The 26,764-nt window shown below is 39.3% G+C and overlaps 1 protein-coding gene across 2 annotated transcripts in view; it reads left to right on the top strand.

The window, feature by feature from the left end:
* Positions 1–21,628, top strand: part of exoc6b (exocyst complex component 6B) — an 89,490-nt gene extending 67,862 nt beyond the window's left edge. The window contains exons 20-21 of one of the 2 annotated variants that reach the window (XR_008907515.1): positions 16,272–16,384; positions 20,200–20,341. Coding sequence is in view for 1 of the 2 variants with exons in the window: in XM_056756483.1 (XP_056612461.1) it covers positions 16,272–16,384; positions 20,200–20,326 (240 nt within the window). In the remaining variant the exon portion in view is untranslated. Of the gene's footprint in view, positions 1–16,271; positions 16,385–20,199 lie in introns of both variants that reach the window. The other variant, XM_056756483.1, reaches the window with a different exon arrangement.
* Positions 21,629–26,764: the final 5,136 nt, after the last annotated feature.

Genomic DNA, 26,764 nt, shown 5'->3' with positions numbered 1-26,764 from the left:
GAGATATGGAGTTCCTGTATCACTCCGTTCGCCAAGTTTCATCCAAATGGCTATATCATGAGATTAAATTGTCCAAAGTGGTTAGTTTGTCTGAGTTGTATCCAGTTATATGCTTTATCAGTGAGGTAATGATGTTTTTTGTTAAAAGTAGCAATTGTGTAAATAAATCTCCAAATTTGGTTATTTATAATTATTTTTAATTCATCAAATAACACCGCCTAAAAAGTAGAGTTACTAGTACTTGGAGTAGTTTTTGAGAAGAGTAAGTTTTACTTTTACTCAATTACTCTTTTAACACCAGTACAAATTCTACAATGTAACAGTACTTGTACTTAAAGGTGAACTGTGTAAGTAACAGAGACCACTATTGGCGTAGTTTGAAATTGCAACCTAAAGCTCCACCACCATCCTCTCCCTTCTATTAGAGTAGCTACGGTTGCCGTCACAGGACAAAAGGGTTCAATAAATGATAGCGGCCACTATCGGTGGTGTTGATAATTGCAATCTACATCTCACAGGCGAACAACACACTGAAGTTACGGACACAGGACAGAGATGTCGTCGTCTGAGACAGCAGAGAGTAACCTTTGCAAATCAAGTGACGAGGTTTATTTACAAAGAAAAACAAATTAATTAAATTGACTTAATTCATTATTTACTCTAATCGTTATAGTGAAAATGATTGTTACTTGTATAACATTGTGTCAGTGATGTATTCGCTTATTTTGCATAGCATTTTTTGGCACGGTAACTTGGTTCGTAACATACAGCCTATTTAAACCGCTTGCTAATGCTAAAGTAAGGCATCACCCCAATTGATCAATTGTATCTTCTCAAATCTTCGTTGACACTGTATTACTGATAAACTATGCAACGTGGAAGTTTGGATTTTATCCTATCAATTATTAAATTACACATTTGTATGCACAGAAGCTAAGCAGTATTATAATATAGTTTACACCCGATGTATGCAAATTATGATTGTAAAAATGATTTCTAACTTGATTTGCACACGGCCATGCAAAAAGGAATTATAGTACAATAACAAAGTGCTAAAAACAAGAAAAACTCACTTGATGCTCATGCTCATCTATTAGCTAAAGCTATCAAACAAACACTTCACTTATATAGCGGAAATTAGACAAACTTACCGGTCCAGCAGAAAGCTTGCAACTTCGGCGTCGCTTAGCAAACCCTTTTCCTGCTTCAGTGCCCTCCATTTGGGAAAAGCCATGCCGATGTTTATTCGGGTTTTCTGACGTTTTTTGTCTCGACTTCGCCTTGCTGCGTCGTATTTTCTCTTTTTTGAACGAACAGATTGACGCTCTAACGGCTCTTGTGCGGAGTATGTGTGGTCCGCCATTAGCGCAAATTTTGCTTCTTACTGCAACAAAGAACCGTTTATATTTCTACAAAAAAACACGACAAGTAAATGCTGTTATTGTTCTTCCTCTTCTTCTGCTAATCCTTCTATGTAGTCGCTTTGAAGCTGCCCCAAAAAACAGCCGAAGAAGAAGAACATATTCTCGCGCATCCTTCGTTTTACGAAACGCGCTCAGTTTGTCCGTGTAGTGCTACTATAGAAACATGGCTGTGCACATTAATAAATTACATGTAAGGGTGTGCCCGCGGTGTATATACATAAAATGGCTCATTGTAAGGTAATATAAACATTTCGTTTCATTTTGTAAGGTATTTCTTCACCACTCACAACATAGTTTTGTATTATATATTACATTTAGGTGAATAAATCCTTCAAAATCCTACACATTGTACCTTTAAGTACAAATATCCAGTACATTTCCCACCACTGCATATGAGTCATATGGGTCAATAAGGATGGCAGAAATGCCTTTTTCTTAACAAAAATTGCTCAAAGAGAAAAAGATATTTCACCCACATTTGTTCAAAACCTCTATGACTTCCTTCACTCTTAAAAATAAAGGTGCTTCACGATGCCATAGAAGAACATTTTTGCCTAAATGGTTCCATAGAGAACCTTTAACATCCAACGTACCTTTCTGTTTCACATCGTTCTTTGTTTACATTTAGTCATTTTTGGCAGACGCTTTTATCCAAAGCGATAGAACCAAAAGGTTCTTCTAAGGCATCAAAGAATCTTTTGAAGCACCTTTTTTTCAAAGTGTATTCTAGAAATTGCAACAATAGCTACCTACTGTACAGGATTGTGTGAAAAAGGTTTCTTTGTGGTGAAAAAGGTTCTTAAGATTATAGAAATGTAAGAAAGAGGTGATTCCTTAAAGAACCTTTGACTGAATGGTTCTTTGTGGAACCAAAAGTGTTTTTTATATTGCATCAATGTGAAGAACCTTTTAGGTAAGTTTATTTTTAAGAGTGTTATCTGGAACACAAATGTACATTAGGAATGCCTCACCGGTTTTTCACACAATCCTGTACAGTAGGTGGCTATTGTTGCCATTTCTAGAATACACTTTGAAAAAAAGGTGCTTCAAAAGATTCTTTAAAGAACCTTTGACTGAATGGTTCTTTGTGGAACCAAAAATGGTTCTTCTATGGCATCGCTGTGAAGAACCTTTTAAGTACCTTTATTTTTAAGAGTGTATGCAGCAAGCTGTATGAAAAAAGTCATCTCTTGACAGTCTTTTGCTGGGTTATAAAAAGTTTTTTTTTTAGTTGAAAGCATATATAAAAATAAGAAGTCGCTATTGTAAATCGTAGCCTCAAAACTATATTTAGAAAACTCAATATTAGCGAATTATATCAGGGAAGGTTTGTGGCAAGGGAACCCTTGGCTAGCCTTGGTGTGGGAGGCCTGTTGGCCTCTGCGGTGAGGCCGTCCCCCCAGCATCGCACAATCTCTGGCCTGCTGCGTTCCTCAACTTTTGCCCTGAATGCTCAGCCTTCCCAAATTACTCTCAGGTTTAGGGGGAGATGTGAAAAGAGCCAACCAGCAGGCAAATGCGGAGGACCTTGTGGGCTCACATGACTGTTTTATGGGATACAGAGATGGACGTAACACATGCATCATTTAAGGGAATTCAACAGCTAGTGAGTGTTGAGTTTGGCCAATTATTACTGTCAGCTTTGACTAATTTGATCATTAACTGCACATGGTCTTTGGAGTACCAAACACTTCAGCAGGGGCTGGAAGGCTTCTGTTTATAAGAAGAATTTGGCACCCTTGTGCAGGTGCATTACAGCCACAAGGCATTTTAGAGGTTACCATATGATAGCTCACCCTTATCTATTTATGCCAATGACACATACAGGACAATGGTCTGAGAGACGGTATTCACATTCCCTGCAGTGGTGTCTTTTCTCCCCATTCCTCATGGCCCGTTCTGGGGCACAGCATAGAAAAGCAGAGGGGGCGGGAGAACGTTTCCCTTCTCCCGTGAATTTTAGAACCATGAGGCTGCTGTACATTCCTGTGGCCTGTCCGCAGGCATTATCCCAGAATTCCTGGAACGTTGTTAAAAGGATTCAATGTAATATGCTTTTCTCCTCTATAACTCTTACCATTCCGCTTTTTCAATCCTTGGCAGTAAACCCTTACACCAGTGCCACCATTAGAAGCTTTGTCTGCCCGTTTGATCCTACTGGGCACCTTCTAGATAGAATTGTCTAGACATTAATAAGTCTCACCGTCGTCAGTGTCAGCTTTCTGTATCGGACTGTTTTTATTATGGTTATCTCAAGTTTTAACCTCCATTTTTTGTCTTACTCATCACTGTTCTCCTAGTCGATATGTCTCTGTGTTTTGACTTTTGACTTAGCTGTGCTGTCTGAAGTGGTTACTCTGGTATAATCATGAGTTAAGGTGTATGCAGAAGTGAAAGATGAATTGTAATCTGAATAATGTTGATGCACAATCCAGTGATTTAGCACTATGGTTACTTTGGAGAGGTGTACAGGCCTTTGTTTTTGTGTGTGTGTTTGGTAATTGCTAAACAAACTCTTAGTCCACTAGTGACCCATAGTGAAAAAATGTTGTTCCGGCAACAGGGAGCAAGGCGGGGACATGTTGGCGGGCCAGAAGTTGAAAGGCCCCCTCTGAAAGGACTTCACTGCGGTTAAGAGAAATTTGCTGCTTGCTCCCAATTCTCAGTCAGCAGCCTCCTCTGGAGAGTCAGGGAATCTGGAGAATGTTCTTTCAGTCAGAAAGACTTCTCGTAATGAAACAAGCAATTTTGTTTTCCTTTTCCAGCTTTTTGCTGAACTATAACTTTTTTATCAAGTAGCATTGTGTGCCTGAAAGAACCCTGTACATAAAGCTACCTTGTGTGTTGCGGTAGAGCATTGAGAGAAAGGAAAATATTGTCTGCAAGTTTGCAAGGTGCCAAGCTAGCAAGCTAAAACAAAAAAAATCTTGTTTCAGTTTTCAATTGAACTGGTGTTTTTGTAAGTGTTACCCAATATACCATATTTTGGGGGTTTTCCCTTTATATCTTATGTCATACCACCCGACCGTTGCAGCTCTTCAGGAAGACAAAATGAAAGTGAAAAACATTGTATATTTGATTTATGATGACTCAGTGTGATCATAAATGAAGAAGTGGAAATTCTGGCTGATGAGTGACTTTAAGGTGCATGTAAAGGTTATTTGTGATTTTGAAACTAAAATGTAATCCTGGATGTGGGATTTCCAACAGTTTCCAGACTTACTGTTTGGTATTTTCCAGTCAAGCTCGGTTTCTTTAAGACAAATCTGAAGTGCCTGTCTGTTTTTGGGTAACAGTAACTGTCACCGGTTTTTACTGTACATACATCACATCACTCAAGCCCGTATGTTTATGTGGATAATTGCATTATTTTGCATGAAACATTCATAGCCAAAGCCATGTATTGGTGGTTAGTGCAGGCTCAGACACATTGATTCTCATGTGGAAGATGCAAGTTACCTTCAAAAGTTATCAATGAAATAATTATTTGTTCTTTGAATTAGTAAACTCATACTTAAACACTTTAAGATTAGCATTTTGTCTGAATAATCACGCTAAACATGCTACTCAACTGAGGCCATTGTTTTTACCTTTAGCAACAGCGAGTAGTGCGTGGGGAGCATAGACTGTATGAAATATGACGTCACCCGTAGGTTTTTGAAGAGCTATTTTGAAAATTAAATCGGCCATCGCCATCTTACCAGCACGTCACTCCCAGATAATTAAAAAGCCTGAGCCGGGACGTGGTTGGAGTTGTGGTGCCGGTATAACTGAATCCATTAGTCACTCAAGTGACCTCGCACCTAATTTGCAGAGTTTTAAGGCTTAACATAAATTAAACTGGTGAGAAAATTGACCCACCTCACAGTTGACATGAAGGGTCAATTTAACTATATAGACCAAATATTTTGTACCATGAGATTCTGCTCTGTTTTGGAGCCAGTCTCTAGCGGTCAGTCAATGAATTGCAGTTTAAGTCATTTCTCTGTTGGCTTCACAAGAGAGATCGGAAGGTTGCCGCTTGGTGGGGAGTTGACAAGACCACCTCCGTCCCACATTCTCTCAGTGATGTACGATGAACTGCACCCTGCGCGTGTGTTTGTTTTTAATGGAGCTTCTTGGTCAACCGTCGTCTCCCTGAACCACAACCTGCAGGGTTCAGTAACTGAGGTCAGACAGCAAAGGTGTGCGAGAAAGAGGAGATTGAGAATGAAACCATATGGCCTGTGGTCTTCCCCTCACCCCTTTTAAATCCAGCCTCCCACAGATCAGCTCTCTGTGTGGTTCCTTTGGGAAAGCAAGAAGGTTTGAAAGAATGGAGACTGCCACAGAACTTTGATTGTACAAGCAAACAAGCTCTCCGAGGTTGCTCATGGAAAAACTGAAAAAGAGTGGGACGGAGTGGAAATGTAGGAAGGAGAAAGAGCAGGAAATGACATGGGCACTGTTCTCATCAGACCGTTTCTCCATAGTTTCCCTTAACAAGCCACTGACAGGTGTCACAGTTTAATCGTCCCCCCTTTGCTTCCTCCCTCAATGCCCAGAGAGTGTGTCACGCTTAAATCCATCCCCCTGCTCCATCTCAATGGCCTGCTGGTGTGTGTCAGTGAAAGGCCTGTTTGAGCCACTGTCAGAGGTCTCCAGGGGTCAGACGGATGAGCTGCCCTGCTTGTATGGAGTCAGTGAGGGAGCAGATATTCCCTGAGCAGGGGGTTGACATCTCTCTTTGCAATACGACCCCATTCAGTCAGCCCTGTGAGGATGACACTGACGTAGGTTGTGTGTGTGTGTGTTCTTGTTGGAGTGAGAGGGAAACTATCAAATGAATACTGCTTCTGTAGCTCACCCGTTTCCATCTTTCTCTATGTTCTCTACCTCTTTCTCTGTTGCACATCCATGTCCCCCGTTTTTGTGGATGATGTTAAAAATCAAGGAATTAGTAGGTTTTCTTTATGTGACTTGCTAGCGTGAAGGTAGCTGTTACTGTAGAAACCTATAAAGACAGCAAAGGAACTTTGAAGGGTTACTTCATCCAAGAAACAAAATTGCCGGAAAAACAAGCCTCTGGTTCACAAGCAGCCGAGGGATAACGAAAGGTAGACATTAACGTTTATAGCGCTGTCCATGTAGATATTTCTCTTAAACAAATGTATAGATTCGCTTTAGAAGACTTTTAACACCACAAAGCTGTGTCAAGCACTTCTTTGATCGATGGATGCAACTTTTGGTGCTTCAAAAAATGCCCCCCCATTCACTCCCATTCTATCGCTTTGGAAGAAAAATGATGAGTGGTATTATAACTCTGACTGCATTATTCTTCAAGAAGAAAGTCATATTCAGTTAGGATGCCTTGAGGGTTGTGTAAAACTTACGGAAATTAGGCTTCTTGCCTGGAGTATCCCTTTAAAGTAGATATTGTTTAAATAGTCCATGTGACTTCAGTGGATCAACCTTTATTTTATGAAGCGCTGTGTATACTTTTGTACAAATTTTTAAAAAAGTTTTGTGTCTTGTGCGTGTCAGTCTCCAACTCGCTACCACGAGATGCATGCATGCATGCATGCGGTGCAGATGCAGGAGCTGGCGTCCACGACGTATGCGTTTTGAGTAGATGCAGGAGCAGGTGTTTTATATCTGCACCACACGCATACTCTTCTGGACGCATGTTGAGCACGTTCTTTTATTTAAAATGAATTTTGATCAAACAGGAAATCACAAAACATTGCATTTCACAGACAGGGTTACAAATGATGCCATAGTTGTAGGATCTTTACTGGTCTTTACTGGAAAGCAGGTTGTATTGATGGCTATTATTCTCATATCATACACCAAACTGACAGTTTATGTGTAATCATAATCATGTTGTACATGCTGGAAAGATGAAGAGAGAGAGAGCTTGAATTAAACATTATTATTATAAGCTTACCGTGCTGAATAAGGGTAAGATAAGACGTTTTTAACCAAAAAGTTATTAATGGAAATGGCTTTAAATTAGCTTTTTAAACATACTTTAATGTAATGTTAACTTGAATAAAAAAACGTATAAACTTGAAAAACTCAAATTTGCATTTTCTAAGAAAATGTTCACATCAGACCAATTCTATTCATTGTGCAGAGTAAATGACAGTTATAACATTTTAAATCTAGTTCATTATGCTTTAAATGTAAATGTTCTCAATGTAAAGGTGCTTTAAATGTAACTTACTTAAATTATTTAAATGCATTGCTCTCCTGTCTTCTTTCTTTATTTCCTTGGAGGCTGTCTTTTTGTCACGTACCAGTATCACTCGGCAACAATGCTGTGCATCATCAATATAATAAAGTGCACAAATAGTCACGTTCATGTATTTCTGCCGCCAGCTTCACACAGCTGACATCTGTGTAAGTGATGAGGAAAGAGAGAGGAGGGGAGGAAGTGGGAGGACGCATGAATGTGATGTTTTGGACAGTGAACTCGTCCTGGCCCTGGCGCACACTGGCTGACCTTCCTCTATTTAACAGCCAGAACCAAACCAGGTGTAATCACTTTCTCCAGCCTTCCGCTTGTCTTTCCGTCCAAAGGAGAAAGCGAGCGAGAGGGGGGTGGGCCAGTCAAGTGGCCTCCGGCCGACCCTGTACGCATTCCCTCGGAGCCAGCGGACGATAAGCCAGGCGTGCTATCTGTCTCTCGCTTTCTCCCTCTTGAGTCTCTCACAGCCTCAGTCAGTGCAGGCAGGCCGAGGGGGGGTTGTATGGTAAAGCCGTAAGTCTGTGTGTGTTGTGCATGTTGTACATGCTGGAAAGATGAAGAGAGAGAGAGCTGACCCTCCAGTAACCTTGGCTTTGGTCCAGTCAGGGAGTCAGGCAGGATCTAGAGTCTGAGCCCCTCTCTCCATACCACTTCCATTCACATACATGTGGAGTACAGAAAGAACCCTAAAAAAAATTCCTATCATTTTCTTTTTCTCTCCACGCTGTTATTTTCTATTTTAAGACTTGTCTGACAGGTTGTGTTACCGGTCTTGCCTCTTTAACAACCTCCATCTCAACCCTCATCACCTTCTTACCGGAAAGCACAATGTGTTGTAGGTCATTTACAAATGCCAATTCCATCGCCATTTAGGAACGCAAATAGGATTTGGTGTATTCCACTGGGACGACATGCATTAACCTGACCCTTAGTTTCATTTAGTTTTATTTTCTCTCTCTCTCCCTTTTCCCTTTCTTTGGCAGCTGTTTATCTGTTTGTCTTCATGCCGTGGTGATCATGAGCAAGCAGGATTCAGTCTGTAGCCTCTATGTGACCCTGAACATGAGGGCTATCAGAGTTCATGTCCATAGAGACAGCACCACACCATCACCAAAAAAAAGCCTTTTATCAGATTATGCCGTTATTCATGCCCTGTGAAAGAGGTAGGAGTTCTGTAATGCCGGTTTATTGTCTGTCACACGCACACATTCACATTCCATCTTCATTTTCCTACAGCAGTTGGAAGAGGAGTTTTGATTTGTTCGATTCGGCCAGCTCGGTTTCCTGTAAGTCTTATGAACTTCTACATCTTTTCTCATAAACGTGAACAATGATAACACTGTTGGAACAAATATGATTTCTGGGAGTGGCATTGACAAAAGATATTGTGTGTAACACAGTTTTTTTTAAATAACAGTTCATCTATGCTATGGCCTATTTCATAGTTTCATTTTCAATGTAATGTGCAAAGAGACAACCCTGTGAAACTGTATAGTATCTTCACGATATCTAAAGGTTGATGTCATTTACATTATATAGTATAGTACAATAAGCCTCAACAGTATAAAGTAACTTGATCTCCATTGAGGTGCTCTCTTTACTTCTACACCATCTATAGACATTGCAGAGTTTTTAAATACACCTCTGACTGGCCCAATGCTGCACGAGCAACAATTTTTACATTGTAGGAAGGTCATGTCTTCCCAAGGCCAGGGGCTTCTGTCAAACTAGTATATAAGCGCATCATGGACATTTTCCATCACACATTTTATTTGGAGAAATATATACTTGCGGGATCAGTCACTCATCCTTTACTTTTTTTTTTCACATTTTAGAATAATAGGAAACTCATAAAAAACATGGAATAATACAGTTTTATCTGTGGGACTAAAAGCATTCAAAACAAGTGAACTCTACTTTCTAATCTGTCACCCTCAAAGTAGTCGCCCTTTGACTACAATTTGCAAAATCGTTCTCCTGGCATTTTATAAGACAACTTCATGGCTGCTTTTTATTCATTCTATTGTCCAAGTAATATTTCCAAAATATATATTTTAATACAAATACAAAGAAATTAATTTGTTGGCACAATTATATTTTTGTCCACACAAGTCATTTCAAACATTGAAACGTACACCTTCAGATTAAAAGAATTTTAAGAGCATGAGAAACATATTTGTCAAGTTATCCCAAACTTTTGACCGGTAGTGTATACTGTACTGTGATGTTTTTCATGTTTTATAAGTGAGGATGAATTTATTGCCAATGATCCACTACGGCGATAACTTAAGCTCATTGACCTTGAGCAATTTACTTTTGTTCACCAATATTAACTATTGTCCAGAAATGGTTGATTTATATTCTGGGTTGATTTGTTTTGCATTGTGCTATTGTACCAAGGCTAGTTTCTGTATGGTTGCCATATTGACCTTGCAATAACACTCTCTTCTGAATAGACAGGAAGGTAAGAGTGAGGCCACGTCTTCCCATGGGCTAACGTAAACTCTGTCAAACGTGCATGAATTACAGCTGTAACTATTAAATAAGTCAACCAGAGGGGCACAGAGGGGCATCCCACATCCTATGTTCTATATAAAACCTAGTAATAACAATGAGGCAATATTGTTTATTACATAATTTTACATTTAGTCATTTAGCAGACACTCTTAACCAAAGTAACTTACAAATGAGGTAAACAATGGACGCAATTTGAATAACATAAGGACATAAAAGCAACAAAAAGCATAAGAGCAGTAAAACTGGGCTCATATAGCCTACCACAGTATAAAACTGCTCTCAGATAGCCTACCACAGTATAAAACTGCTCTCAGATAGCCTACCACAGTATAAAACTGCTCTCAGATAGCCTACCACAGTATAAAACTGCTCTCAGCATGATCAGACAAGCGGTGATCTTGTAGGCCAAGAGCAGAGCTTTGAATGACTTTGCATCCTATAATAATTTTGCCATACTTTGTGACCTGATTATGATTTTGATAAACCAGATTTTTCTAAGCTTCTCATTCACTTATTTAACCATTGGGTCACGGTCAATGTTTAAAAACATTGGGCCAGTTTGCATCCTGTTGGGTTCACCCACTCTACTCAGGTCTCTGTGACCGCTTGACCATCTATAACCCTGGAGATAACTCTTCCTGGTATGAAGAGGACAGGAAGGTGAGTTTGGGGCCAAGTCTTCCCCAGGCTATGGCTCCTTAGACGTGGTGGCCTCAGGAAGACGGCTGTTTTCACTTTTTCCTGATGTAGCTTGCTAACAGAGCAGAACTGATAACAGAACAATAACCCGAGTGGGGTTCAGCTCGGAGGCAGAGTGTATCGCTGGTACGTTCAGTAGAACCATCGTCATCTTGACCACTCGCTGACCCGAGACTGCTTTTTTGAACATGTTTGGAGTTCCCTCGGCAATTAAAGATTATCAGTGTCCTGTAGCGACTTGTTATTTCTGCCACGCACCAGTTAGACATCGCTGAATTAAGTGTCAAGTTTAAGAGCTGGAATCTTTACTCTTGATATTTTTGCCGCAAGTGCTTTGTTTAATTTAGACCCAGAGATGTTTGGATTAAATAGCCCATTTTTAATCAAGTTATGGCTGTCAGAATACTCCATGCTGGACTGCTGACGTGAAAAATGCTCTGAATCCCTCTTGAGACTCACGTCTAGTCTTAATCACGTACGTCTCTGCTTTTCCTAATGTAATTATACAAGCCACTCAGTGGTGACACAGCCCCACCAGCACAAGTGAGTGAAGCATCCTATCAGAGTGAGCCAGTGGTAAGTGGTCATTGTTCAATGTTAAACTCTTGTCTCCCTCTGCTCAGAGTTCAATGTAAGGTGAATGCATTACGGTCTCATGAACATGTTCACATTGAAAATTACCCCCCAAAAAAGTGCACTTTATGTCCCCGGATGATGCACTCATTAAACTGGTTTTTACGAAGTGTAGAACGCAGAACACTTTATTCAACAGTCCCCTTTTTGCCTTTGTAGTGTAGGAGAGCTGGGGCTGTCAGATTTGTGTAGTCAGACGATTGCTCTCGAGACTGATGATGACTGAGGTCATGTTGGGCAAAACAGTTACCAGTTGCTTTAAAAGTGCAGTTTACAGATTGATTTCCATTGAGGTGCATTGTGTTATATCCTTTGGCACACAACTTTACTGTACAACAACTTAAACTTGCCTCCCTTTCCTTGTCGTTCTCTCTCTCTGCCTTTTTCCCCTCATCATTGTTTTCTCATCTTCCTCATAATCTTAATTTTTTTCATCCTTCCCGTCCTTTTATCTTTTTTTCCCTCCTCTGCTCTTTCACATGTTTCTGCATTGATGCTCTGTTTTTCCTCTCGTTTTGATCGACAGTTGCTGTTATCTTCAGCACTGGCGTTCTAGAACTTTGTCATTGAAAGTGTTTGCTTGACAGACAGAGAAAACACACATTCGAGTTGGTAAACCTCGCTGATGGACAGGAATATCCTTCCCCTGCGGCTGAGAGCATGTTTGTTTATGTAGACTGGGATTTGTGTTTGACCGTCTCATGATTACTGCTTGCTGGACACTTAAGCGTAGATGCTGCCTAAGTCAAGATAACCTCAGCGGATAACCTTTGACCTCTGTGGTGCTACTGCTGTTAGGACTGAAATATGGCTGGAGAAACGGGGAGCCACTTTTCCTTTTTTCTGAGCTCAGATACTGCTTATCATTTTCCTCCTATTGAACTTTGGTAGATGTTGAGTGATGTTTCAGTGCTCCTCATTCCCCCTTTACCCTCTGCACTTGTGTCTGTGTTCTTGACTCCAGTCATCTAATACACAGTCCTCTGTTATCTGCAAAGGTTGATGTTAAGATATGGATGCACTTTTCACTCTTTACACTACTGTTAACAGATTTCTCACAGACCCCTAGAAATACATTTGTCGCAAACTTTAAACTATATAGAGCACGGCAAATGCCAACTGTTGATCATCTGGATTGTTAATGATCACATGGTGCTATTGCTCTTATTTCGGTGAATAAGATATTAAGCTGCATTGAAGTTTACAGTGTTCGAAACATTTTATTTGTCAGTTTTGCTCCTATTACATAACATTTACAAATAAACGCATCGCAACGGGTCTACTTACTTTTTAAAACCAATGATATTGGACCAACTCAATTTGTCGTTAATTGAGTGCATTTGTCGTTAACTTTTCAAAGCGCAGTCTGTCAAATCCATTCCACTTTAGGAATGCCGAATAAATTAAACTCCATTCCGCATTTTAGCTACAGCCTTAACTTTCACGGCGCAGCTGCTTTCTCAAATCCATTCTTCCTAGCTAATTTAGTGTCAATGTCAAATAAACTCCATCCTGTTTCGACACAGCAAGGAGCTACATTATACAATAATAATAGTGTAAATTATTATATGTATTAAAATGGATTACCCTATAGTTAGGAAAATAAAGACCTCCCTACTGCCCCTAGTCTTGCATAGCCACCTTGGGCCTCTTTCATTTGCCAATTCCCATCCAAGAGGCCATATGGTTGACAGGTAAAGCAACCAATCACGTTTCTTTTTGTGCAGCCTCATGTTTAGAGGCACCAAAGTGTCCCCACAGTAACAGACCATTGTACATTAATGAACATGTCATAAGTTAACAGCAACAACGTTTATACATTTATGCCATGATCTTCACTTACTTTTAAGAAAGCGTTTAGTCGACCGTGATAAATTCTTATTGCAATCGATGTAAACGCAACAGCTTATTTCTTTGATCAGAAAGCTTTTTGTTCTTTCCAGGTGGACCGTTAAAGAATGCGACATGCACTTCTCCCGGAAATCCTATAGAATTCAACCAATCAGATGACGACTTCGAACATGTTGAAGTATTTCTAAAAGTGTGCCTTATGCATTAGATGTTCAGCCAACGGCCATCTGGGGCAGAGACTACACTACCCCTAACCTTACTATTCACTTTATTATGACCTTACTATACACTTTATTACGAAACACCTGTTAGCCATTTTTAATAAAAATCTTCCTTTTTTTTTAAATAAATGCCTGTGCGATCTGATATGTAATGTGAAACTGTAGAAAAGTAAGTTCGGCAAAAGGCGGATTAGAACTTTCGTTGATGGCGACAAAACCATTCAAAACTGCTTGTCACGTGTCTTTCTCACTACAAAACCAAAGCTGCTGGTAAACTGCCGTCGTTTTTACACTCTCAAAATTTTTTGGGAAACCCCCCACATCTTCTGTGCTTCCGACGCCCATGATTTAAACATTGGAACAGTTTTTGCTACTGCCCCTCAAGCTGTCAAAGGTCATTTGCAGAATCAAACAAGATCATCCACAGTCCTCTGTTATCATCTTGAATCCATTCTTCTCCGAGCACTTGGTGTTCTGGATCTCTCGTGCTCTCATTTGGTCACAATGAAGGTTTCCTTCTGCTGTATCTGGATTGGATTTGTTTCATCGTTGAGATTTACGACTGTAAACTTCTGCCCTATTTGCTTCGCTTCAGATTGCAACATGCATAGCGGCAGATCATGACTCATCCCATGTTCAGTAGAGTTTTGAAAGACGTATTTATTTAAGATATATTATTTCAGAATTTTAATATAAGATATAACCGTAGGCCCATGTGTGTTACAGCATAACATTTTTCAATAAACACTTTGGTGTCTGTTTCTCTCTTCTGTTCATCCCTTCATCTTTCTCTGGTTTCAGCTCTTTCAAAATGAAGGTGGTTAGTGTTATTCCTTGCTTATTTCTATTCTGATCTCTCTTTTCTGTGCTGGTTATTATCAATGTTATCGTTATTCAGGGTAGAGCTCAGATGAGTTTGGCCTGCATGCGCCTCTGGGGCTGACGGCACAGTTCCAGAGAACACGCTAAACAAAGACGAGAGCCAGAGGGCAGCCAGAGGTGACAGAAAGAGAACTAACGCGAAAAGAATGAGAGCGGAAGGTATGGATGAAGTGACTGTGATCGCAGAAAGAAAACAGAGGGGAATACAGAACGCAACAGCAAAAGAACTGAGTTAATGGGTTAGAAAATCAGTTTGTCAGTTTTCCGTCATTTGCAGTCATCTCATGAAGTCGCAATGCATCATTGTCGGCTATTGACTGATTGTTTGTGAGCCGTGTGTAGGTGGCTACTAGGTAATAGTTACATAACAAGCTCCCCATCTGAGCATTTGGAGATTTATTACAGCCGTGAAGCGACAAATCAAACCTTGTTTTTCCAGAGTGCTGCCAGAAAGAGCAACAAGTCTACGGGGGAGAAAAAGACGCAGCAGTCAATTCCCAACACCCCTAGGCTATAATCGAGAATAGTCGTTTTTGCAGCGTTCCACACAAACAAGTACGACGCTCAGACTAACTGCTAGGAGCCCTTATCCAAATGGCCCGCAGCGGAGCGATAGTGTGAACGCGGGGTGACACTGAGGCTATGAGGGGAACGAGAGCAAAACATCAATGTGCAGCGTCATGTTTTCTATTTTGTCTCCTATTCTCTCCATCATTCTTTCTTTTAGAAGAATGAGAGGAAGTGATAATCCAGCGACTGCCCGCCCCCATGCCCCAGCTCCTCTCTAGCGTGGCCCTCTGTTTGTTCAGAGAGGACCCGATAACACTGTCGGGGGTCACGGCGAGGTGAAAGCTAGAGACTGAGTGGAAGTTCATTGGGAAGGTGAAGGCGGGGCGGGGAGGCACAGCGGAAAGGTGAAACCCAGGTCATGGACGAGTTTGACACACTAGCTAACGCTACGTGGTATGCAAGCGCGTGTGTATGGGTAGGGGGGTACAAATGACAGCAGAACGGCCTGGCCCCACCTCTCTTAGCATCGGTGGCTGCCTTCCTTTTATGCCAGAGCAGCATGAACCATGCCAAAAGGAAGAGGATTGGAGAAAACCAGATATGCATGCAAATCCCCCAAATCGCTTATCTCACACAGGTGCTTATCTGCCACCGCACAGGTTGTTTTGTGTATGGTGTCGTGACAAGGTGGCTTACAAACACACAGCTGTCAATCATAAAGCTTTCCTCATACACACACATGTGATTCTTTCTGGTTTCGAAAAAATGGACTTTATTGTTGTATTTAGGTGTGAGATTAGACATATTTTCTTTGTAAGGATGATGGCATGTTTGTGTTTGTTTGCACTCCACGGCAAACCGCTGAAGCTGAATGTGTGTGCGTTTGTGCGTGCGGGTTTGTTTGGGAGGAAGGAATGTGCGCTGTTGTTTGGAAAGCCAATGCTGAGGGGTGCATTTCTGGCAGGGCTCCAGCAAGGTCAGTAACCGGCCGGGTCAATCACGGGTCATTACCGGCCCATTAACGGGTCAGGTCCGGGTCACAAGCGGGGCTGAAACAGCCTCGCATTCAGCGTGGAAGAGTGTAAATGGCTGTTCCCTCTTTAACCTCCCACCATTCTCCTTTAATTCCCTGCTTTGTCATGTTACTTTCCCCTGTGTCTCCTCTATAATCTCATTTGAGAGGCCCCGCTCACTTATGTAACATTGAGAAAAGTGAACTGGCCCATCTAACAAGGGCCAACAAAGTGTTTAATGAACTTTAACGATCTCTCTTTGTCTTTTCTTTCTCACCATCACCGTCCGTAGTTACTGGATCTCTTCACTCAGTGGGACTGGTCCACGTATCTGGCTGACTACGGCAGGCCCACCTGCAAGTACCTGAGAGTGAATCCGAACACGGCACTGGCCCTTCTGGAGAAGTGAGTCTCACCTGTACACTTTCTTGCTCTATTCCTCTCGTCATCGCAACATACTCATTCATTCTGAATCTTTCTCTCCTCGCTCTCTCATCTGTCACTCGTGAGCAGGATTTGTAGGTCGTAAGTACTTTGCATTTTGTGACCGTGTGATGAGAGTGCTTTTTACGTTTGTGGAAATGTTCAAATCATGATTGGCCCTAAATAAGAAATTATAATTTGCATGAAGAGAATAAGGCCAATGCTTATGATCATTTGAAATGTTGTTCTTGTTTTGCATTTTGACATTATTTTCTTTTGCCTTTATGTTCAAATGGTCCATACTGTAATAAAGGATGTAAAATAATATTGACACAAAAGAAGATATTTTAAAGAATGTTGGTAACTAAAACCCATTGATCCCCATTGACTTCCGTTGAATGGACACAAAACCATTTTTCTAAATATCTTCTATGGTATTACACTGAAGAAAGAGTCATATTCAGGTTTTGAATGACATGTGAATAAAAGACAGATTTTTGGGGGGGTTGAATTGTTATTTTAATGTGCTATGAATTGTTTAGATTTCCTGCATTTTTATAACTTTTGATGTTAAAATCACAAAACTTAACATTTCCAAAACCCACCCGCACGAGCAACTCTGTGTATGATTTGGCTAATATTGTTTTTTTATTCTACATGGTATGGAAGAGTATTTATATCTTGTGTTTCGCATGTTGTTTATTTAACCTCTATGTGTGTGTGTTTACATTCACTAAACTTGTGACCTCCTGATCACTTAAGCTTTCCTCTGTCACTCTCTTTTTCTTTTCGTTCCCTCTTTCTCTCCTCTGGCTGCCCTCTTGTATATGTGATATACAACCGTGGATTGACATTACACAATCCTACACACACACTTGCCCTCACACATACCCGCCTGATCCCATTTGTGCTACACTTACCTCAGCTTCACCCTCTTGCCCCTCTGTCTCGGTGAAAGTGATCTGTATTATTTAGCCTGGCAAGGGTTCGCACGCTACTAAACAGGAATACACACATACACAGTGTGTGTGTGTGTGTGTCTGGAGTCAAAGCACAGCAGACTCGTTGAAGAGAATAGTCTTTCTCCATGAAAGTGTACTTGGAAAGACAAGGCTATTTAGTTGCTATTTGGAGAGAGGTAATAAAGATTTAATATAAGAGTAAGAATATGAGTTGTACTTTGTTTAAAATCGTTAGCCAGAAAAGTTCAGGGCTGTTTCTAAGTTTAATGCATCTAAAGTGAGGAAGTTGGACTCCGTTTGACTAACAGTGATGTACTTTTATAACCAGCAAGTTTCTTTTATTCATTCAATTCATCCTACTGAATTGAATTCGATTAAAACTCAAGCCAAATCAAAACACTGTCAAAACATTTATGGATTTACACATGTTTGCGGAAGATTATCTCTGGAGAGGACAAATTACACACCTCTGCACTTGTAAATGCCATTTTGTAGTGTAAATAGTAGTATTAATTGATTTATAATCACAACTTCGCCCCACGGAATCCATGTTAACCTATGCGAGAAAACGGCTATATTCTGAGATATTTGTCTATATTATCTTTTGAGGGAAAAGTAGTATGGTGGATTTTTTCTACTGAACGAAATCTGTGGTTTGTCAAAAAATTTCTAGATTTGTCACGGCATGCTTTTTCTGAGAAAGTCACGAAATGGGTATATAGAAATTTGTTAAATCTATTGACAAGCTAAATTGACGACAAGGAGGGGGCAGAGTCTGACTGACTTTGAGTTAAAGGTATTTTACCCAAACAGCTACAAAAAATGTAAAAAATCTTTAAGGCTGTCAACAATTAATCGCAATCAATCGCATCCAGTATAAAGGTTTGTGTATACATAATATCTGTGTACTGTGCATATTATTATTTTTTTTAAAACAAACAGACATACCTATGTATACCTATATATTTTTTTATTAACATTTATATATTATTTTGATTAATGGTAAATATACAGAAAAATTTGTATGTGGGTATGTGTTTATAAATACAAAATTATTATGCACAGACATATGTAAACATAAATTTATAATATGGATGTGTTAAAATGAGATTAATCATTTGACAGCCTTTGTATAAAAATATTTCTGTTTAGTTTTGGAACTATGGTTGGCCAAAGAGAATATAGGGGTGCACCAGTTAAATGATTAATTTGCATATGTGAACAAATAAGTGTGCCATTTTGTATAACACTTCCCTTCAAAAATGTATGCAGTACTTAAAATACATAATTTGGTAGGCAAGTTATTACTCCTTTTGTCAAATACACATTAGTCCCACTGTCTGACTTCATCCTTTGTTTGTTGCTCCCCAGAAGCAAACAACAAAGCCACAAAGCAAGGGTTCTGTGCAAAGCGGTGATGATTGTTATCTACATGGCAATGATAGGCAGTTCTCTGTTACAAGCAGTGATCCGTATCACTACTGCAACAGAGTTATGCACGCGTGGTGATGGCTATCTAGCCCAAAAACCCTTAGCGGGTAAGCTTTACAGGATGAGTTGATAGGAGCAGAACAGTGAGCGGAGAGCCTGTGTGGTTGGTTGCAAAGAGTGCCTCAGTATCAACCACAGTAGTAGATTGACTCTCTTTCTCAATATTTGTAGTTTGCATTGTTGGTGTCCTAATCTATACTTTTTTGCCTTTAATTTGTACACTGAAGATGTTAATACAAAAGTTTCTTCTGCCAAAACCAGTTTAATTGTACAGTTTTCAACTTACTCTCTACCATCATTTAAAAGGCTGTTTTTGTATGTAAATGTATGCATCATTTTTTTGCTGACTGGCCAGAATGTCTTATTTAGGTAAATTATACTATATCAGATGAATTACTAAAGTACTGTTTTTCTTCATTTGTCCTCTTTCGAATGCTCAGACTGTGCAGAACAGAATTGTTTTTAATGCCTTATTATATATATTTGAGGGTAGATCATTAAAGTGAAAGTTCACCCAAAAATGTACTAAATTTAACATCATTTACTAACACTCTCATCATTTCCAACCTGTATGACTTTCTTCCGTAGAACACAAAAGATGATATTTTGTAGAAAGTTGGTAACCGAACGGCACTGGACCCCATTCACTTTTTTTGTATGGACACAAAACCAATGCAAGTGAATTGAGGACAGTTAACAACATTCTTCTGCGGAAGAAAGTCAAACAGGTTTGAACTGACAGAAGTTTTATTTTTGGGTGGACTATCACTTTAAGTATTGTGTCAGACTGCGGTCCTGAGATTCTGGCACGGTTTGGCTGGTTGCGAGTGACAGGAATGTGTGTGCTTTGGCACAGTGATCTCTCCGCTACTGAGAATGAGGGCTTGGCACACGTGTCAGGAAAGAGAGCGGGCTCATTTGTACCTCCATGCAGAACTGCTCCAAAATTCCTGCATGTGGAAAGGCTGTCTTAGAAGACTCCGTGGTCCCTTCCTTGAGCTCTCAAGGGATGTAACACTCTGTGACCAACATGGTATGTGAGTGCAAATGGCGTCTAGTTCACAATTTATTCCCTGGCTTGCCTTCAGGTCATGTGCCATTCAGTCAGTAAAACGACTAATTTGGTTTTGGAGGACATGCATTTAGTCTAAAGTTTTTTTTGTTTTAATGAAGCCACATTGCTTTTTCTGCCTCTGCTCAACCTCTAATCCTTCCCTTTCTCCTCTCTCTTTAATAGTTTGATTTACTTTAAGCAGTATTTTATTAAAAGCATAAAGCGGAGGAGAACATTTACTTTCAACTTTCAAAAAGCATTTTGGTCTCATAATTGTTTGTTTTTTGCAGGATGAAGGACACCAGTCGTAAGAACAACATGTTTGCACAGTTCCGTAAAAATGAGCGGGACAAGCAGAAGCTTATAGACACTGTGGTCAAACAGCTGAGAAATCTCATCTCCAGCAACCAGGCTTGAAAAGGCCAATGCACCTGCAGACAATCCCACAGCCCGATGAGCTACCACTACCAGAACACATGGAGATGAGTTGTCCCTTATGATGTAAGCATGCACCTCCCGAAGGTGCAGTTAAATCTGCCAACCTGTGGCTGTGTGGTAAGGTGTCTGTTTCTAGCTTGAAGTCTTCCTCTATTACTACATAGATGAAATATATTTGTCTCTGTAGAACAGGCATTTGGTTGCCTTTAATAGGACTTTTATTTTGTCCCAAATTTCCTCAGAAGCAGAAACATATTGTCTTTTTATTTAATTTGACAGCTACCGTTACTCTATGTGGTGAATATTGTATTCCATACATTTGTGCAGTAGTTATACAAAAGAGGAACACTAACAACAGTTGCTTTTATAGTCACTCACAGTTCAAATGTAATAATATCCCTGGATACATGTAACGATTCCTGACTATCATTTGAGTGACAGCTTTGGAGTTATGGTTAGGTTACATGGATTAAGATGTTTTCTGATTGGATTTCTAATAATCAGAAGAGAGGTTTACAGTATTCATCTCATTATCAGTACATTTAAATATGTTGAACACCATTCAGTGCAAGAACTGACTGACGCTGGCTCAGGTGGGGTTCTGTAATGTTTCTGCTACCTGCCTTTTAAAATGATACTGATAAACAAAATAAAAACACAAACAAGTTTTTTTGTGTTAAACATATACATGCTTTTACTATTAAACAGCGTCTTCCCATTCCATTGATGTTTTTTTTCTGAAAATGGGTGCAATATGTTAAACGTATTTCTTTTCAAATGAATCTGAGGGTTTTAGGTGGCAAAGACAGGAGTCTTTTCTTCATTTTTGTTTTTATTGTCCAAAAATATGTGTGTCCTTAAAAAATAATGAAAATATTAAGGGAACTTGTATTTGTGGCACAGCATGCATAATGCATTATCTATATTTTCTGAGAATTTTTGCCTGGTTTGTTCTCTCACCAAGTGTCTTTTCTTTGTGCATTCAGCTCTTCCTTTCTGTGCCTTGACTAATTTCATGCCAATAATTGATCATGGTGGCTTCCGCACAACACCTGCACTTGGCTATATGAATAATGGACGGTGTTGGTGTGGTAAGAGTGAAAGAAAAGCACAAGAACATGCTGCATTAGCAGACTGATGTGATTGATGAGAACAATGTTTATGTTATGATTTTTACGGAGAGATAATGTACATTGTACAGATTATATTAAACCACTTATGAATATAACAATACTAATTAATAATGGCAACAGATATATAATAAACCAAATGAAAAATATTTAAAAATCTTTTTTCTCTTTATTTGTACATGTGATCCAATTTTAGCCATGAACAAAAATTGCACTCAATGAACAATTTGCTTTGTGGGAATGCGGTCGAGACATGTCACTGACTAGAACTCAAACTATATATTCCACAGAAGCTCACTTGTTTAGATGTGCTCTGATCATTAGTCAATGATAGCCTTGAAATAATTGACAACTGACATCATCTGATAATGGAGTTTATATTGACATTTGAAAAATATTGCAGAACAAAATGCAAAATTTTCTATACTCACATTTCACCAGAGAAGCAAACGAAGAACGTGCAAATTACAAAGGAGACCAAGTCGAGCCCTGGTGGTGAATAATTTCTGACTTTTAGATGACTTAAGATAAACTAGAACTATATTTTATAACCTTTATACTTGACCGACCAAGTAAACAACTCTCATTCACTTGCACTCCATCAGATTCCATTTTCCGTCCTTTCATGGTGGCACAAAACCTGCTCCATCCAATTTCATGTGATCACTGTCCCATCATGCAGTGAGGTCTGCACCCTGCCACCTCCATTTATCTCTGTGTGGAGAGCATCACTGAACTGTGACCATACCACAAACACATTTTCCATTTCCACTCCTTCATCCTCTCAGAAGAGACACCGTGGCCCTCCAGGGTCTGCAGATCCCCCACATGTTTCGAGCAAAACAAATCTTTTGGGGCTCACTTGAGCGCGACAGGCTTTTTGTCAGGGTTCATGAACCGAGAGATGCCAGCTTAGATCCGGATGATGAATTCTGCATCCTACTGTCCATCTCAGCACCCGGTTCCCTTCCTCCAGCCCCAGGACTTAGGGCAAAGTTCGGAAGTTCTTTCAGTTATGGGATGGACGGTTGAGCCAAATGCAAAACTGAAGAAATGGAATTGCTTAAATTATTTATAGTTTTGTCGAGTGTGACGACCCAGTCATCCGGACAGTGTTCTAATGATGTTTAAATGGGCAGTATAAGATGATCTCAATTCCACCTTGTACTGTATTGTTCTGTTAAATTTACCCTTTACAATAATTTCTAGGTGGAAAAGCTGATCGAGTAAAATATTGATTGAAAGTTTGAGATATTCTAGCATAGAAAAGATTTGCCACAATATTTCGCTCCTAACTTTACTTTCAAAGCTACTGTGTTTGTGTGGTTTGTCCTGGTACACCGTGTCTTCCCACAAAGATTGTGATAGCATTTTTTAAATCAAGTTGGGAAATGTTTTGGTTCCCAAGTGGAAACAGCTTAAAAATCAAGCCATGTAAAATGCAGAAAGGTTATGTTTCGGCTGAGGGTATGTAATATACAGCTTTTACACTTTAAAAGTATTTTTTCTCTGTGGAAATCGATAAAAACAAATATGTGTGCTCACATGTATAGTATATTTTGGGGATGAATTTGTACCCAAAAGTGTTTGCATTGATACATTTACATTGCAACGCTGATCCAAATGCTCGGTAGAATGATGTCGATTTGCATATGTGTGTGTGATAGAGAGATGGAAAAAGATGAAAGTATAAGATCTCATCTTTTTATCAAGATCAGGCCTCATATTTGCATGCAATAAAATTGTCCCATGTGCTCAATTGGGCTACAATCAATAATATAAAAACAGAAGTGCATTTAGGATGATTTTTGGTAAATTTGTCCTTTTAACACACACAAAAAAATGCAGTTATTTTCAACCCATTGTGGGGGTCAAATCCTTTTCTGGGTTAATTTACCCCAACAGTTAAGTTTTTTTTATTGTGAAAAATTTGTAAAAACTCCTGGTCTTCTATAAGGGCATTCTTGACAAACATATCCTGACAATAACAGTTCAAGTCATCCAGTAGAACTTTAAGAATACATATGGTATATAGATGTATGAGGTAGTCAGCTTTCTAGCAGTCAGTTCAGTCGTAACTGGGAAGCCCAATTTTGCTTTTGGGAATAAAAAATGTTTATAATAGTTAAGTAATCCAAACAGAATGGAGTAGTGGGATGCAGTTTAGCCTATTTAAAAAAATTGCTAATGAATTCAAATTAAAAGTTTTAATGAATGTTGTTTCTTAGTTTAACCTGACTGGCTTTGTTTCACTGACACATCTGTCTGCGCAAAAAATGCTGTCCATTAGAGAAAGACATTGATGAATGTCTCTAGTAAAAGTGGCCATGTCTCCTTGTATGTCTTCACAGCAGAGGTCAGATGAGGTCACCGTCTCAATGAGTGAGCCCTGTCTCAACATCCAGAGAAAAACACAGAGAGAGAGAGAGAGAGAGAGAGACGGACGATTGGGACATCATAGCATGCAAAAGAATATAGAATAAACATCTGCCCCCCAAAAATGAAACGGATAAAAGTGAGTTTTAACAGCGATGACAAGAGCTGATAGTGTGTTCACAGATAGATTAGTCTCATACGGAAGAGAGTTAAATATAACCTGAATGTTTATGTGCTGATGGTGGAAGTTATGGTTAAAATGTGTGTGTGGGTTTGCAAATGGGTCAGATAAAAAGCTAAAGAGGGAAGAACAGACGTTTGCATGTCTGGTTTTATATCAGACTGATTATGGAAATATGGTCATCTGTGAACTAATACCTTTCTCTTCAGTCTCTCTCTTCCATTCTGTACACTGTAGTTTATCTTACAGCATAAGGATCCACAATCTTCCATTTGACTGATCAAAGCTATGTTTGATGTCGACAATATACTGTATTTATTGGGAAGGCTGAACCTCAGTCTAACAATACTGTGAAGTAACTAGGGTTTGCATTCATGCTCAATAAGCAAACAATGTTATAATAGTTTTGTTTTTAGCTTGATTGTAGTCTCATTCATATTTTGAATGACCTTTTCATATGGTATTTTTCAGTTAATTTTAGTTTTAGCAGTTCTGTTATATGGTTTTGTCATTTTATTCTTTGTTTGTTTATTTTAAAAATAAAGGTGCTTGAAAGGTTCTCCACAGCGATGCCATAGAATAACCATTTATGGTTCCACAAAGAACCATTCAGTCAAAGGTTCTTTAAAGAACCGCCTCTTTCTTACTTTTTTATAATCTGAAGAACTTTTTTTCTGCCACAAAGAACCTTTTGTGAAACAGAAAGGTTCATCTCTGGCACTGAAGTACCTCTTAAAGCACTTTTTTATGAGTGAACAGTATAAGATTAATTTATTTTCTATTTTATTTAGTTGTTGTTTATTATCATAATTTGTCACTTAAACTTTTATTATTTTATTTCTGACAATTGAATGCTTCATTTAGTTCAAGTTTATAAAAAAGTTTATAAAAAAAATGAGGCCAATATTTTATTTTATTTCACTAAACAGAAATGTTTTATTAGATTCGATTTAAGTAAACTTGATGTAACCGTGGTAAACTGGGTTCTTTTATCTGGGACAGATCAAAGTTGTTTTTAACTCAACAACAGATGAATGTACGAAAAAACGAGTGAGGGAAAGTGAGAGTGCAGCAAAAGATGGAGTGATGGTGGCAGAGAGGAGAGACAGCGAACACACGTTCTCCTCTCCTTCGATGAAGATGGATTGCGGCCCACCCTCCTTCTTTCTGTGCTACTGGGAGGTTATTGATGGTCTCCAGGAGCCAAAGGTTACGGAAACAAAACGCAGGCTTCCTCTGAGCTCAGTGTGTCCTCCCCTTCAGTCAAGGTGTTTTGGGGGGTTCTGGGAGGGGTTTCGGGTTAAATTTGAACACTGACAGCGACACACACCCTTGTTCTTACACAGGCCTAAAGGGGCCAATCCATCATTGCTGTGAAGCGCGGAGGGTGTGAGTGAATGTGTATGTGTGTGATTGGCAATTTATTGTCACATGGAGATGCTAATAGCTGTGGCCCCCACAAAGCCAGTGCATGGTGGGGGTCATCATTGAGCCATCTATCTCAATCCACCTAAACATTCAATCACTCCATTTTTTACTGTCTGTCTTTGCACAGCTTTTAGTTGAACACTGTTGGCATGGTGAATGTCCATCCGTCATCTGCAATATAGCCACAAATAATATCTCATCCAATCAAGGTAAAATACGTCAGTCTTACAGTAACATGTGGATCTAACATGTGGCCTGTGCTCCTGGCATCAGGACACCTGATGAGTTTCTCATTTAAGTTTCACGTATCGTTGTACCATTTTCTTATGAATCCATCTCAGTCATGTTTAACAGTTCAAGATGTTAAAGTCGCTCCATACCTTCCATAAGACATTAAACAAGGCCGAGAGTAAATGAGGGACCTGTTTTGCTCTGACACTAATAAAAGTGTACTGGAAAACCTAAACCACATTTCATTCATCAGCTAGATGCATCCGATACTAGAGACAAAGGACCAGATATTTAGATTCTTCCCGCTTTTAGACAAAATTGGATTGAATGACTGCTTTGGAATGTAGTTGCTGGGAATGTGGTTAGATTAGATTTGGACTCCCTTGGATGTCGGATTCTTTTGGGTCTTGTTACTCTCCAAATGCTGATATCTCTATTGTAGAAACTTGTCCTGAAATTGAAACCCCCTCTCTAATAAATAATGTTATTTACGGTTTCAAGAACGATTTTGATTTCAAGCATTTATGTCAATACTGAGGGCTAAAATGTCAAAACTGAGCTGTAAGGAGATTAACCATAAAGGATTCTTTTTATAGACGTTTATGACTAAAATGACTCCACATGTTCTTCAAACCAGAACGATTAAAACTATTCTTCAATCCATTCTTCATGGCTTTAGATGAAAGGTTGGATCTTCTTCATATTTCAAGGTGTGTATTAAAGTTTCTTCATACTATATATACATAATAATGTAATTGTACTAAATATGAATAAATAAATGCACAGCTGTGGAAAAATTAAGAGAATGTTTTATTTTTTTCTATTTATATGTGTTTCCCCCAAATTGGTTTCTATTTGCATTTATTAGCAGAAAATGAAAACTGGAGAAACAGGTCAAAGTAACGGAAAAAATGTATTTTTCAGACCCCAAATATTGCAAGGAAATCAAGTTCATATTCACTTTTAAGCAGTACAAAAGTGATATTTGTACATGTACGAAAAGGAAAAGTTCTCAAATAATTCTGTATGTGTAAACCTACATGTTCATCACAGTTTTCATGTGTCTTGGCA

The sequence above is a fragment of the Triplophysa dalaica genome, chromosome 1 (assembly GCF_015846415.1).
Source record: "Triplophysa dalaica isolate WHDGS20190420 chromosome 1, ASM1584641v1, whole genome shotgun sequence".
Classification (NCBI taxonomy): domain Eukaryota; kingdom Metazoa; phylum Chordata; class Actinopteri; order Cypriniformes; family Nemacheilidae; genus Triplophysa; species Triplophysa dalaica.
This window is presented reverse-complemented; position numbering and strand designations above follow the sequence as displayed.